Consider the following 13,162-nt stretch of genomic DNA (forward strand, 5'->3'; position numbering starts at 1 on the left):
GCCCTGGCTCAAGGCCTCACAGTCGTGCCAAGGCTGCCTCCCGCCCCCAACTGCCTCAACCTTGTATGGTGGCCTCGGACACCACTTTGTGCCACCTGTGGCTATGGGGGGCTGAGGCCATTCTGCCAATGGAGGAGAAACTCAGCCCCCCGGCTGTGGCACCCACTGATTGGACTATCGGGGCGCCAACACCCGTACACACGCCTCAACATGCCACCTTGTCTAGCTCAGAGACCCCAACCTCTTGGAGGGGCCCAGCCTGGTCGGTTATAACCCAAGCCCACCAGCAGAGGGCTCTGCTGTCCCAGTTGGAACCTGGGCCCTAAGCAGGTATATGGGACATGCCTGGCTAAGGGCATTGGGACAAAGGGGGGAAATGACAAGGGGGGCTGGGAGCCAGGACTTCTGGGTTCTGTCCCTAGCTCCAGGAGGGGAGTGGGGGCGGCCTCAGACAGTGCAGTGCCCCAGATGCCCTTTAGCCCCACACCCCAATGTATCCCCCCGACTCACACCCCCCAGAGGAGAAAGGTCCCATGTCCCATTCCTGTGCCGCTCAGCTAGCCAGCCCCTGCTCCTGTCCCAAGTAGATGAAGGGTGGGGTGGGGGGCTGCCCACTCCCCCCTCCCCCAGGAAGCACATGGTGAGATGAGATGAGCTTTAATTGGCCTCACAGCAGGTGCTGCGAGCTAATCCCTCCCGACTTTAATTTCTGCCCATGTACTCTGTCCCCACAGCGGGGCGGGGGACACAGGGATTATAACCTTCCCTCACTCACATCTCCCCATCCTGGTGCCTGGGTGTCAGGGCCTGGCCGGGGCGGCCAGCTCCAGGATTGGCCCATGGGCCCGTAAGGCGGGGCTGCCTGGATTTACACCCCCCTCAGTTTCGGGGGGGGGGGGGGGAACACATCCTGCCCTGAATTCGCTGGATCCCTGCCCAGCCCCTCCTCTCCCCTGCCCAGGGCTGACGAAAGCTGCTAAAAGTGGCATCCTACACCTTCATCTAGAGCCTGGGAATGTGGGGCAGGGGGTCATACCACCATGGGGGATAGTGCAGCGGGGACGGAAGGGTGGTGACCCCAAATAGACTCAGTCCCAACTCTCCAACCTACAGCCCCCTGCTAGCCCAGCCCAGCCCTACCCCACCAGCTCTGCCGGTGCCCCTCACTCCCGACCCGCAGCCCTTGCTAGCCCAGCCCTCCCCCAAGCTCTTCCGGTGCCCCTCACTCCCTACCTGCAGCCCCTGCTAGCCCAACCCTGCCCCCACCAGCTCTGCCGGTGCCCCTCACTCCCAACTCGCAGCCCTGACAGTGCCCTTCACTCCCAACCCACAGTCCCTGCTAGCCCAGCCCTGCCCTCCCCGAAACTCTGCTGGTGCCCCTCACTCCCGACCTGCAGCCCCTGCTAGCCTGGCCCTGCCCCCCCGCAGCTCTGCCGGTGCCCCTCATTCCCGACCCGCAGCCCCTGCTAGCCTGGCTCTGCCCCCACCAACTCTGCCGGTGCCCCTCACTCCCGACCCGCAGCCCTTGCTAGCCCAGCGCTCCCCCAGGCTCTGCCGGTGCCCCTCACTCCCGACCTGCAACCCCTGCTACTCTGGCCCTGCCTCCACCAGCTCTGCTGGTGCCCCTCACTCTGGACCCACAGCCCCTGCTAGCCCAGCCCTGCCCCCCCCCCAGCTCTGCCGGTGCCCCTCACTCCTGACCTGCAGCCCCTGCTAGCCCAGCCCTGCCCCCACTTCCAGCTCTGCCGGTGCCCCTCACTCCTGATGCGCAGCCCCTGCTAGCCTGGCCCTGCCCCCACCAGCTCTGCCGGTGCCCCTCACTCCCGACCTGCAGCTCTTGCTAGCCTGGCACCAGGCTCCCCCAGCTCTGGATGGGCTAGGGCTTGTGGCAGGGAGCTTGGCCCACTCTGTGCCCCATGCACTCCCGCTAATCCCTGTCAGCACAAGCTCTCGATTTAGCCCTAATCCCGGCTCCTTGAGGTGATCCCCCAGCTCCTATGAGGATTTGGCCCATGGTTCCCCTGTGGGGCGGCAAGGCCTGGGCACTTGTCAGAGGGGGAAGGGGTGTAAATCCTGATTGCAGCTCCAAATTACCCCCTGCAAGGACTCCTGGGAGATGTAGTCCCACCGCCCCCACGCCTGTGGCACCAGGATTCATGGTGTCATGGTGCCATCTAGTGGCACGTTGCCAGCTGTGCAGAGCCCAGAACAGCACGAAAGGTGTGAGGGGGGCACAGGGTTGTTGGCACACTAACCACTGGTTGGATGGCGAAGAGGGGCGGGCAGACTGCAATGTGGGGCGGAGCGGATCGTGGGGCAGGCGGGAAGGTGCAATATGGGGCGGGACAGATCCTGGGGTTGGGTAAGCAGATGGGAGTGTGGGGTGGAGCGGATCGTGGGGCGGGGCAGGCAGGTGGCAATGTGGATGGGTAGCGGGGCGGGGCGGATCGTGGGGTGGGGCAGACTATGGGACAAAATGGGGAGGTAAAATGTGGGGTGGGATGGATCATGGGGCGAGGTGGGCAGGTGGCAAGGTGGGGCAAGGTGGATCGTGGGGCGGGACAGGCATACGGCAATGTGGGGCGGGACAGATCGTGGGGCGGGCTGGTGGCAATGTGGGGTGTGGTGGATGGTGGAGCAGGACCGGCAGATGGCAATGTGGGGCAGGAAGGATCATGGGCGGGACGGATCGTGCGGTGGGCTGATGGCAATGTGGGGTGGGGCAGATCATGGGGTGGGGTGGGCAGATGGCAGTGCGGGCAGGTGGTGGGGCAGCGCAGATCGTGGGCAGGGGAGGTGCAATATAGGGTGGGACGGATCGTGGGGCCAGACAGATTGTGGGGCAGGCAGTTGGCAATGTGGGGTGGATTGTGGGGCGGGACGGGCTGCTGAAAATGTGGGGTGGGGTGTATCATGGGGCGAGGTGGGGTGGTGGCAATGTGGGGTGGGGTGTATCAGATGGGCGGGCAGACAGCAGAGTGGGGCGGGGCGGATCGTGGGGCAGGGTGGGCAGACGGCAGTGTGGGGCAGAGTGGATTGTGGGGCCGGACAGATCATGGAGCAGGCTAGTGGCAGTGTGAGGTGTGGCAGCTCGTGGAGCGGGCAGACGTCAGTGTGGAGTGGGACGGATGGTGGGTAAGGGCGGGCAGATGGCAGTGTGGGGCAGGACAGATTGTGGGGCAGGCTGGATTGTGAGGCGGGCTGCTGGCACTTGGGGCAGGATGGATCGTGGGGCTGGCCAGCAGACAGCAATGTGGGGCGGGACAGGTAGTGGGGCAGGCTGGTGGCAGTGTGAGGCGGGACGAGTCATGGGGCAGGCCGGCAGACAGCAGTGTGGGGCAGGATCGTGGGGCGGGCTGGTGGCAGTGTGAGGCGGGACGGATCGTGGGGCAGGCGTGCAGATGGCAGTGCGGGCAGGCACAGGGGGCTTCGGCACGTTGCAGCCCCGAGGCGGGATGGGGGGTTCGTGCCCGTGCCCCGCAGTCGGTACCTGTGCCCCACGGGCGGTGTGTGTGCCCTGCGGTCGGTGCCCATGCCCCACGCTGTGCAACGCAGGGCTCGCCCGAGGACGTGAACAGGAGGAAACACTTGCCCACCCCGTGCATGGTCAGCCTGCGGAACCCCCTGCCACAGGACATTGTGCAGGGGTAGCTGGGCAGAAGGAGAGCAACCTCCCTGGGGGACAGGTCCAGTGCTGGCCGCTAGCTGCAATGGCCAGGCGCAGCCCCCTGCCCGGCGTGACCGCGGGCCTCTGGCAGCCAGGAGCTGGGGGGAGCTGGCTGTGTTGTGTTCGCTCCCCGGGAGGCCCGGCCCTGCCCTCTCTTTGCCAAGAGGCTGGCGGGTTCCGCTCCAGGACGAGGGGTGGCTGACGGCTCTGCCAAGGGGGACATCCATCCCTTTAATCATCCGCCAGGTGAGTTCATGGGGGGAAGGCAGGGCAGCTAGGCCCCTCCGCCCCCCGCCGTGTCTCGGCGCCTGGGACCCACAGCCCTGGCAACAGGACCAGGCAGGGCTAGCAGGGGCTGTGGGTCGGGAGTGAGGGGCACCGGCAGGGCTGGGAAGTAGAGGTTTGGAGGGTCCTGGAGGGTCTCCCATTAACTCTTTCTCCTCCAGGGCCCTATTAGTAGGAGTTCAGGCCTGGTGGGTCTCTGAGTCACCCCCACCAAAGCCAGGGCTTAATCGGGGCTTGGGCGTGATTAGTCTTTGGCAAAGCTGCTTGACTCCGCGGCTAAGCCCATCTTTGCAGCCCTTGGGCTGTGCTGGGCACAGCGCTGCCGGGGATAAGCCCGGCTCAGCCGAGCTTTCCAGTTTTAGGGGCGATTAAGGAAGGAGCCAGTGTTAACTGGGGCAAAGACAGATCCCTCTGCCCTTCTCCACGCAGCTCAGGGCACCCCCTGGCTCCCTAAGGTATAAAAGACCCCTCTCTCAGCCCCTCCACCACTCACTGCTGCCTGCCATGGCCCCGCTGCCCGTCTGAGTGCCCTGGGGCCCACTGGTGCCACGGTGACACAGGGCTGGGCTGCGCGAAGGCATAGGGACGCTACCTCTCCGTCCACAGCTGCTGCCTTCCCTCCTTCCCGCCGGTGCCCCGGCTGCTAGCTGGTTGTGTGTCTGTCCGTCCATCCATCTGTGCCGAGACCACATCTCTCTGTCCTCAGACACCCACCCCCCGTCGATCTATCTACCCCCAGGCACCCCCAGCCACCCCCTCTATCTATCTATCTGTCCATTCCCAGCCACCCCTTCTATCCATCCCCAGCCACCCCCTCTATCCATCCATCTACCCCAGCCACCCCCTCTATCTATCTACCCCAGCCATCCCCTCTATCCATCCATCTATCCCAGCCACCCCCTCTATCTATCTATCCATCCATCCCCAGCCACCCCCTCTATCTATCTATCCCCAGCCCCCCCATCTATCCATCCCCAGCCACCCCCTCTATCTATCTATCCATCCCCAGCTATCCCCTCTATCTGTCCATCCCCAGCCACCCCCATCTATCCATCCCCAGCCACCCCCTCTATCTATCTATCTATCCCCAGCCACCCCCTCTATCTATCTATCCATCCATCCCCAGCCACCCCCTCTATCTATCTATCTATCTATCCATCCCCAGCCACCCCCTCTATCTGTCATCCCACCACCCCATCTATCCATCCCCCAGCCACCACCCTCATCTAGCTATCCATCCATCCTCAGGCCACCCGCATCTATCTATCCCCAGCCCCCCCAATCTATCTCAGCCCAGCCCCCTCCCTCATCTAGCTATCATCCCAGCACCTATCTATCTACCCAGCCCCACCCTATCCCCAGCCACCCCTAGTCTATCTATCCATCCCCAGCCACCCTCTATCTATCTAACCAAAAAGCCACGCCCTCTTCCCAAAAACCCACACCCTCCATAATGCCTGTAAGCCCTCTCAATCCACCACTTGCCCAGCCCTCATCCCCACACACAGCTCCCCCCAATGGTCCCTCCCACACTGTCGCTCTGCCCAGCCATGCCAGACCCCCGCGGATCCTGCGGATGACTCCCGAGATTTTCCGCCTCTGGACACAAACCAATCTGACGGCGCTTGAGCCCTCCTGTGCGCAGACACCACCTGGCAGCCCTGCCATCTTCATGGGCATGTCGGCCCTCATGTCCGTCTCATTGTGCTGGGCGTGCCCATCACGTCCTCACCGGCTCGCACCCGCCAGTACAAGAAGCTGCGCCTCCACCCAACTACATCCTGGTGAAACCTGGCGGTGCCAACTGCTTGGTCATCTCCTGTGCATCCACCACCCTTCTATAGCTTCTCCCACATGTACTTGCGCCCTGGGCCCCAATGGGCCTGCCAAGATCGGATGGCCTTCACTGCCACGCGGGGGGTGAGTGGGCCGTTGGGAGTGAAGGGGCACCTGCAGGGGGGGTTCCAGGCGGGCTAGCTGGGGCTGGGGTTGAGGCAGGGGTTGGCATCCATCTCGCCCCGCTGGTCTCAAGCCCTCCACTCTCAGATGTGAGAAAAACTGGTCCTCTGGCCGTCGTGCCTTCGAGCGATTCCTGTGATCTCAAAACCCTGGAACTCACCTCCGCGGGCAGCAACACGCCCATCATTGGCTGCCTCCTCCCTGGCTTCGCCTCTACGGATGGCTCTGCACCCAGCCTCCGTCTTCGGATAGGAGCCCGGTAGGGAGCAGCGGGGTGAGCCGAGGATGGGCTGGGCAGTGGGCTGCAGGTCAGGATTGATGGGAGCACTGCAGCGCCGGGCTAAAGCTAGGGGCTGTGGGTCGGGAATGGGGGCCGGGCAGGGCTGGCTAAGGCAGGGCTGCGAGTCAGGGAGTGGGGGCACTGGCAGGGCTGGGGGGCAGGGCCAGGCTAGCAGGGCTGTGGATCGGGATTGGAGGGGCACCAGGGCAGAGCTGTCGCGCGGGGCAGAAGCCGGCTAGCAGGCGGCTAGGGTTGGAGTGGGGTCACCGCCGACGGGCTGGGGGGCAGCGGCCACGCCTAGCAGGGGCTGCGGGTCGGACGAGTGGGGGCATCCTGCAGGGCTGCGGGGCAGGGCCAGGGCTAGCAGGGGCTGCGGGTCCGCCGGACGTTTGGGAAGCAGCCCGGCAGAGCTGGAGGGGGAGGGCAGGGCTGGGCTAGCAGGGGCTGTGGGTCGGGAGTGGGGGGCACCGGCAGGGCTGGGGGGCAGGAGTGGGGGGCACTGGCAGGACTGGGCTAGGAGGGCTGTGTCCCCCCCCAGGTACATCCCTGAGGGGCTCCAGTGCTCATGCGGCCCCGACTGGTACACGACCAACAACAAGTGGAACAACGAGTCCTACGTGATCTTCCTCTTCTGCTTCTGCTTCGGGGTCCCCCTCAGCGTCATCATCTTCTCCTACGGCCGCCTGCTGCTGACGCTGCGCGCCGTGAGTGCCCCCGCCAGGCCCCTGGCTCCCCCCGACTCCTCTCCTGCCGCCATGGGCCCCCCGACTCTGCTCCCGACTCCCCGGGGCCCCCCAACTCCCCTCCTACTGCCCTGGATCCTCCTGACTCCCCTCCCGCTGCCATGAGCCCCCCGACTCCATGCCCGCCACCCTGGCTACCCCCGACTCTGCTCCCGACTCCCCGGGGCCCCCCGATTCCCCTCCTACTGCCCTGGATCCTCCCGACTCCCCTCCCGCTGCCATGAGCCCCCCGACTCCGTGTCTGCTGCCCCAGCTCCCCCCGACTCTGGTCCCGACTCCCCGGGGCCCCCCGACTCCGTGCCCGCCGCCCGGCTCCCCCCAACTCTGCTCCCGACTCCCTGGGGCCCCCCGACTCCCCTCCTACACCCCTGGATCCTCCCGACTCCCCTCCCGCTGCCATGGACCCCCCGACTCCATGCCCGCTGCCCCGGCTCCCCCCGACTCTGCTCCCCACTCCCCGGGGCCCCCGACTCCTCTCCTGCTGCCATGGGCCCCCGACTCTGCTCCTGACTCCCCAGGGCCCCCCGACTCCCCTCCTACCGCCCCTGATCCTCCTGACTCCCCTCCCACTGCCACGGGCCCCCCGACTCTGCTCCCAACTCCCCAGGGCCCCCCGACTCCCTTCCTGCCACCCTGGGGCCCCCCAACTCTCCTCCCGCTGCCCTGGATTCTCCCGACTCTCCTCCTGCCGGCACAGGGGGCCCCCCAACTCCGCTCCCACCTCCCCGGATCCTCTCAACCCCCCTCTCGCTGCCACAGCCCCCCAACTCCGCTCCCACAGGTCCCCCAATTCCCCTCCTGCTGCCATGGGCCCCCCCGATTGCCTTCCTCCCACAAGGCCCCCCAACTCCTGCCAGCACAGATACCCCTCGACTGCCCCTGCCACTAGGTCTCCCCCAAGTCACATCCTGCTGCCACGAGCACCCTGCTGCCACTGGGGCCCCCCAACTCCCTACTGCCACCAAGGGACCCCTGACTCCTGCCACCCCAGCGACCCTTTCTGCACCCTACTGGCATAGCGTCCCCCCTCCATCCCTGCCCACCTGCCAGTACCCGTCCCTCTGTCTCTGCAGGGATCTGCCCGGCCCAGGGCACCCTCACCCCCTTCCTCCCACCAGTGCGGGGACCCCCCAGCCTCCCCACCATGGGCACCGCCCTGGCCCCTTCCCTTCCACGGGGCCCCCCACTCTGCTCTGCAGCCATAGGGGACCTGCCTGGGATCACAGCACTGGGAAAGCCATGGGGCGCCCCTGGAGCAGGCAGCCTGTGGGGCAGCGGCTCCCCGGCTGGGGGCTGGCGGGGGGGAAGCTGGCGTGACACGGACACGGACAGGTACACGGCGAGTTTGGGTGGAGCCGGCTTCATTGGAGGTTTATACAGTGGGGGAGGGATAGACAGATCCGGGAGATGCCCTTTCCCCCCGTGCCCCCCCACTCCCAGTCTCCCCCCAGGACCCGCTTCCATATGGGCTTGGGTGGGCCCCAGCAGTACTGTGGACCTCTGCCCCCCACGACAGCCTCCCTGGCCACCCCCAAACCACGTGGGTCCCACCATGAGGCCACCCTCACGAGCACTCCCTGGCTGTGTTCCCACAGCGATTGGGGGGGGGCCAACCAACATGGACACCCTGGGAGCTCCAGGCCGCCCATGGCTGCCCTGCCCGTCCCGACAATTAGCGTAGGTCCCACTGATATGGCCGCCCAACATGAATGATGGTGGGTCCCTCTGCTGTGGCCCCACGTGGCTAGAGTGGGTCCCACTGCAGTGGCCGGCAGTCTCCCGCACTGATTCGGGTGGGGCCCAGCAATATGGCCGCTGTGCCCCATAGATGAGGGTGGGCCCCAGGCAATGACCGTCCTTGCCCCCCACGGAGGAGCGCAGGCCCCACCCAATCCCCCCTGCACCCCATGGAGCACAGGCCCCAGGCAATGGCCGCTGTGCCCCATGGAGGAGCGCAGGCCCCAGGCAATCACTGTCACTGCCCCCCACGGATGAGTGCAGGCCCCACCCAATCCCGCCTGACCCCACGGATGAGCGCAGGCCCCAGGCAATGGCCGCTGCGCCCCACGGAGGAGCGCGTGCCCCACCCAGTCGCCCCTGCCCTCCACAGGTGGCCAAGCAGCAGGAGCAGTCGGCCACGACGCAGAAGGCCGAGCGGGAGGTGACCAAGATGGTGGTGGTGATGGTGGCCGGGTTCCTGGTGTGCTGGCTGCCCTATGCCTCCTTCGCACTGTGGGTCGTGACACACCGTGGGGAGCCCTTCGACGTGCGCCTGGCCTCCGTGCCCTCCGTCTTCTCCAAAGCCTCCACCGTCTACAACCCCGTCATCTACGTCTTCATGAACAAGCAGGTTGGCGCAGGGCCGGGATGGGCCGTGGGGAGCAGGCCGAAGGGCGATGGGGGGCAGTGATGGGGGGCGGAGGGGGCTGGGATCAGGGCAGCGATGCGAGTTGGGAGTCAGGGATGTGCGAGGAAGTGAGCTGGCAGAAAAGAGAGGGCTGGAGTTAGTTGGGGCTCTGCCCCTAGCCCGAGCTGTGGGGCACCCCCCACGGTCACCCCCTCTCTTGCAGTTCCGCTCCTGCATGCTGAAGCTGGTGTTCTGCGGCCGCAGCCCCTTCGGGGAGGACGACGACGTCTCGGGGTCCTCGCAGGCCACCCAGGTCTCCTCCGTCTCCTCCAGCCAGGTGTCCCCGGCGTAGCCCCGGACACCCCAGCATGCCCTGCTGGGGGGGGGCGGATATCCCAGCATGCCCTGTGGGGGGGGGGGCGAAATATCCCAGCATGCCCTGCTCGGGCAGGACGGGAGGTCTGAGATATCCCAGCATGCCCTGCCCTGGGGCCCCTGGGACATCCCAGCATGCTGTGCCCTGGGGACCCCTCCAAAGATATCTCAGCATGCCCTGTGGTGGGGGGCAAGATATCCCAGCATGCCCTGCTGGGGGGGGCCCAGACACCCCAGCATGCCCTGCTCGGGCGGGGTGGGAGGTCTGAGATATCCCAGCATGCCCTGTTCCAGGGCCCCTGGAACATCACAGCATGCTGTGCTCTGGGGACCCCCAAAGATATCCCAGCATGCCCTGCTCTGGGGCCCCTGGGACATCCCAGAATGCTGTGCTCTGAGGGCCCCCCAAAGATATCCCAGCATGCCCTGGGGAACTACAGCCGTGCTGGGCTCGGCCCAGGCGCGGCTATAAGCCAGGTGGGGGGTGGCAATGGGGGGGTTCTAGGCTACTCACAGCCCCCCCTCGCTAGCAGTGGCCCCCCCCAGATCACCCTGATCCCACCCCCATGGACCCAGCGGGGGCCACACGTGACTGTTGTATATTGTAAATATGAGTCTGGCTATTTGCCCCCCCCCGCTCTAATTACCCCCTGGCTGTAATTAATTACCTCCCCACACGCGTTACTCGGGTAATAAACACAGACACTGGAAATGCAGCTTCAGTTCCCAGCCTCCAGGCTCTTTATTAGCCGTGGGGGGCACGGCCTGGGGCAGTCACTTGGGGGCAGCATGGGAGCCATGGGGGCTTCCTGCCCGGGGGGGCATCAGCAACCCACCATACAGGGGCTTGGGGGGGCACCTGGCACCTAAACCCCGCCCTGCCAAGTTGCTACTACTGTCGTTCCCTCCCCCGGCCTCCACGGTCCCCTGCCCCCCCATGACCCCCATTCTCCCCAGTTGTCCACAGTCCTGCCTCCTGCCCTCCCCCCGGTGACCTGTTCCCATCCTCCGTGCCCTGCCCCTTTCAAGGACCGTATGCTCCTTTGCCCTGCCCCTATGGGCCTGGCTGTCCTGCCCCCATACCGCCATTCTCCCCCGTCCCTGCCCCCACAGGCCCCTGCTCCTGCTCCCCCATGCCATTCTCCCCCCATGCCCTGTCCCCACGGGCCCTGGCTTCCTGTCCCCTGGCCCCCATTTCTCCCCGTGCCCTGCCCCCCGGGCCCTGCGTCTGCTCCCCCATTGGCCCCATTCTCCCCGTGCCTGCCCCCCACAGGGCCCCTGCGCGTCCTGCTCCCCCATGGCCCCATTATCTCCCCCGGCCCTGCCCCCCACGGGCCCCTGGCGTCCTGCTCGCCCATGGCCCCCATTCTCCCCCATACCCTGCCCCCCACGGGCCCCTGGTGTCCTGCCCCTCCCGGGTTCCCACGTTTCCTCCCTGCTGTCCTGCCTCCCTGCGGTCTCCTGTCTCCCACCCTCGTGGTCCTTCATCCTCCCGGTGCCCAGTGCTCCCACAGTCCCCCCGATGCCCTGCCCCCCTGCGATGTTGGGGGACACGCACCTGAGTTCTGCTAGTAGTGAACTTTTTTCAAGTGTAAATAGTTCAGAACTAGCGGAATTCCCAGTGAATGCCCCAGAGATGGGGGGGCAAGGCACCAGCCCCCCAAATCCCCCCATGCACCCTGCACTCCTCACGCAGCCCCCAGCACCTCAGCACTCCAATCCACCCCACCCAGCCACAGCCACACACCTGAGACCCCCAATGCCTGCCCCAGCCCCGGCCCCCCTCTTCCCCGGGTACTTATCTGCCTCGTGCTGGACACGGCTCCAGCCCCCTGGCGCTGGGGGGGCTCCTGGCCTGCCCCCCCCGACTCCTTCATGGGAAAGGGGAGAGAAGAGGGGAGACCCCATTCAGTCACCCCCAGGGTCCCTTGGCATGGCAAGGGGGGACACAGCCACCCCATCTGCCAACCCTGGCCCCCCAAACACTGCCCTCCACCAGCGCCCTGACTCCTCATCCCCCCAGAGCCCCCCAGAGCATCACATGTCTCTGGGACCCAGGACCCCCAACTCACAGACATGGGCACGAACGTCCCAGAGCCCCCACCCCCGGGTGCGTGGCACGAGCGTCCCAGAGCCCCCAACGCTGGTGCATGGCACAAGCGTCCCACAGCCCCCGCCCCCCGGGTCCGTGGCATGAGCGTCCCACAGCCCCTGCCCCCGGGTGCGTGGCACAAGCGTCCCAGAGCCGCCGCCCCCCGGGTGCGTGGCACAAGCATCCCAGACCCCCACCCCTGAGTGCGTGGCATGAGTATCCGAGAGCTGCTGCCTACGGGGTGCGTAGCACGAGTGTCCCAGAGCCGCTCCCCCCTGGGTGTGTGGCACAAGCGTACCAGAGCCTCCGCCCGCGGTGCGTGGCATGATTGTCCAGAGCCCCCACCCCCCAGTACGTGGCACGAGCGTCGCAGAGCCCCCACCTGTGGTGTGTGGCACGAGCGTCCCAGAGCCCCCATCCCTGGGTGCGTGGCATGAGTATCTGAGAGCTGCCGCCCGCCAGGTGCGTGGCACGAGCATCCCAGAGTCCCCACCCCGGGTGCGTGGCATGAATATCCCAGCCCCCCAGCTTTCCCGTGCCCGAGAACTCACGTGTGTGCACTTGAGTCCCGCAGCTCCAGCCCTGTGGGGGTGCCTGGGGGGCACTGGGGTGCCGGTCCCAGCTCCGCTCCCTGCCCAGCGCGGCCCCTTTTCCACACCCAGGAGATTAAACTTTCCAGTTTCCTTTAATCAGACTCCCCCGGAGCGACCCGAAAATCCTGGGATTAGGGGGGCGGGGGGGTGTCACCTCCCATCAGCTCAGCGCCCAGAGCACCTGGGGGGATTAGCGCAGGAGGGAGGGGGAAGGGCAGGGGGGCCAGTGAGGGGCCATGGGGTGGAAGAGCTGGGGGAGAAGCAGAACCCCAGTTCTTGGGGTGCCCCATGGGGAGGTGGTAGGGGGCACTGGGCGGCAGAGGACAGGGCAGAGGGGAGGTGGGGCCAGATGCCCGCCCCAGGCCTGTGTTGGGGGTATATAGAGGTCCTGCCCTCGATCCCTCCCCCACTCCGAGGGGGTGTCCAGCGGTACTGGCCCCTCCTTAATCCTCCCTGATCCCTCTGTTAGCCCTAATTAGCAATTAAGGCTCCATTGGGGCTATTTATAGGGGATGGGCTGGGGGCAGCTCCCCCCCCCAGGGGTCTGAGTGGGGGAGCTGGGCGATGTGGGGCCAGAGGGACTAGCAGGCGGATCCTTGCCCCCCACTCCCAGCGCCAGCCTCGAGCCTGCCCCCCCCAGCTGAGTCCCCAGTTGGCGCCAAGCCCTGACCTGCAGCGACCCCCGCGCCTGCCCCGGTGATGTAACAGCTGGGCCCAGGCCTGACCCACTTCGCACCTCAGCCCTGCCCCCTTCCCCGCCCCCGAACCAGCCAGCTCGTCCCTGCCCCCTTCCCCGCCCCCTAACCAGCCCGTCCCTGCCC

The 13,162-nt window shown here is 66.4% G+C and overlaps 1 protein-coding gene and 1 long non-coding RNA gene across 2 annotated transcripts in view; one reads left to right on the forward strand and one right to left on the reverse strand.

Annotated features, from left to right (window-relative positions):
• Positions 1–375: 375 nt before the first annotated feature.
• The window catches only part of LOC142047515 (uncharacterized), a 329,291-nt gene continuing 316,504 nt past the window's right edge, over positions 376–13,162 (reverse strand). The window contains exons 2-3 of the long non-coding RNA XR_012656786.1: positions 1,296–1,524; positions 376–1,233 (exon numbers count right to left, since the gene is read on the reverse strand). This is a non-coding gene — a long non-coding RNA (uncharacterized LOC142047515). The remainder of the gene's footprint in view (positions 1,234–1,295; positions 1,525–13,162) is intronic.
• LOC116823160 (blue-sensitive opsin-like) lies at positions 5,625–9,633 on the forward strand. Its single transcript, XM_075070575.1, is given in 7 exon segments — positions 5,625–5,643; positions 5,646–5,720; positions 5,723–5,786; positions 5,788–5,872; positions 6,698–6,895; positions 9,045–9,284; positions 9,505–9,633. Coding segments are annotated over 7 exon segments (810 nt in total).

The sequence above is a fragment of the Chelonoidis abingdonii genome, chromosome 11 (assembly GCF_003597395.2).
Source record: "Chelonoidis abingdonii isolate Lonesome George chromosome 11, CheloAbing_2.0, whole genome shotgun sequence".
Lineage (NCBI taxonomy): Eukaryota > Metazoa > Chordata > Testudines > Testudinidae > Chelonoidis > Chelonoidis abingdonii.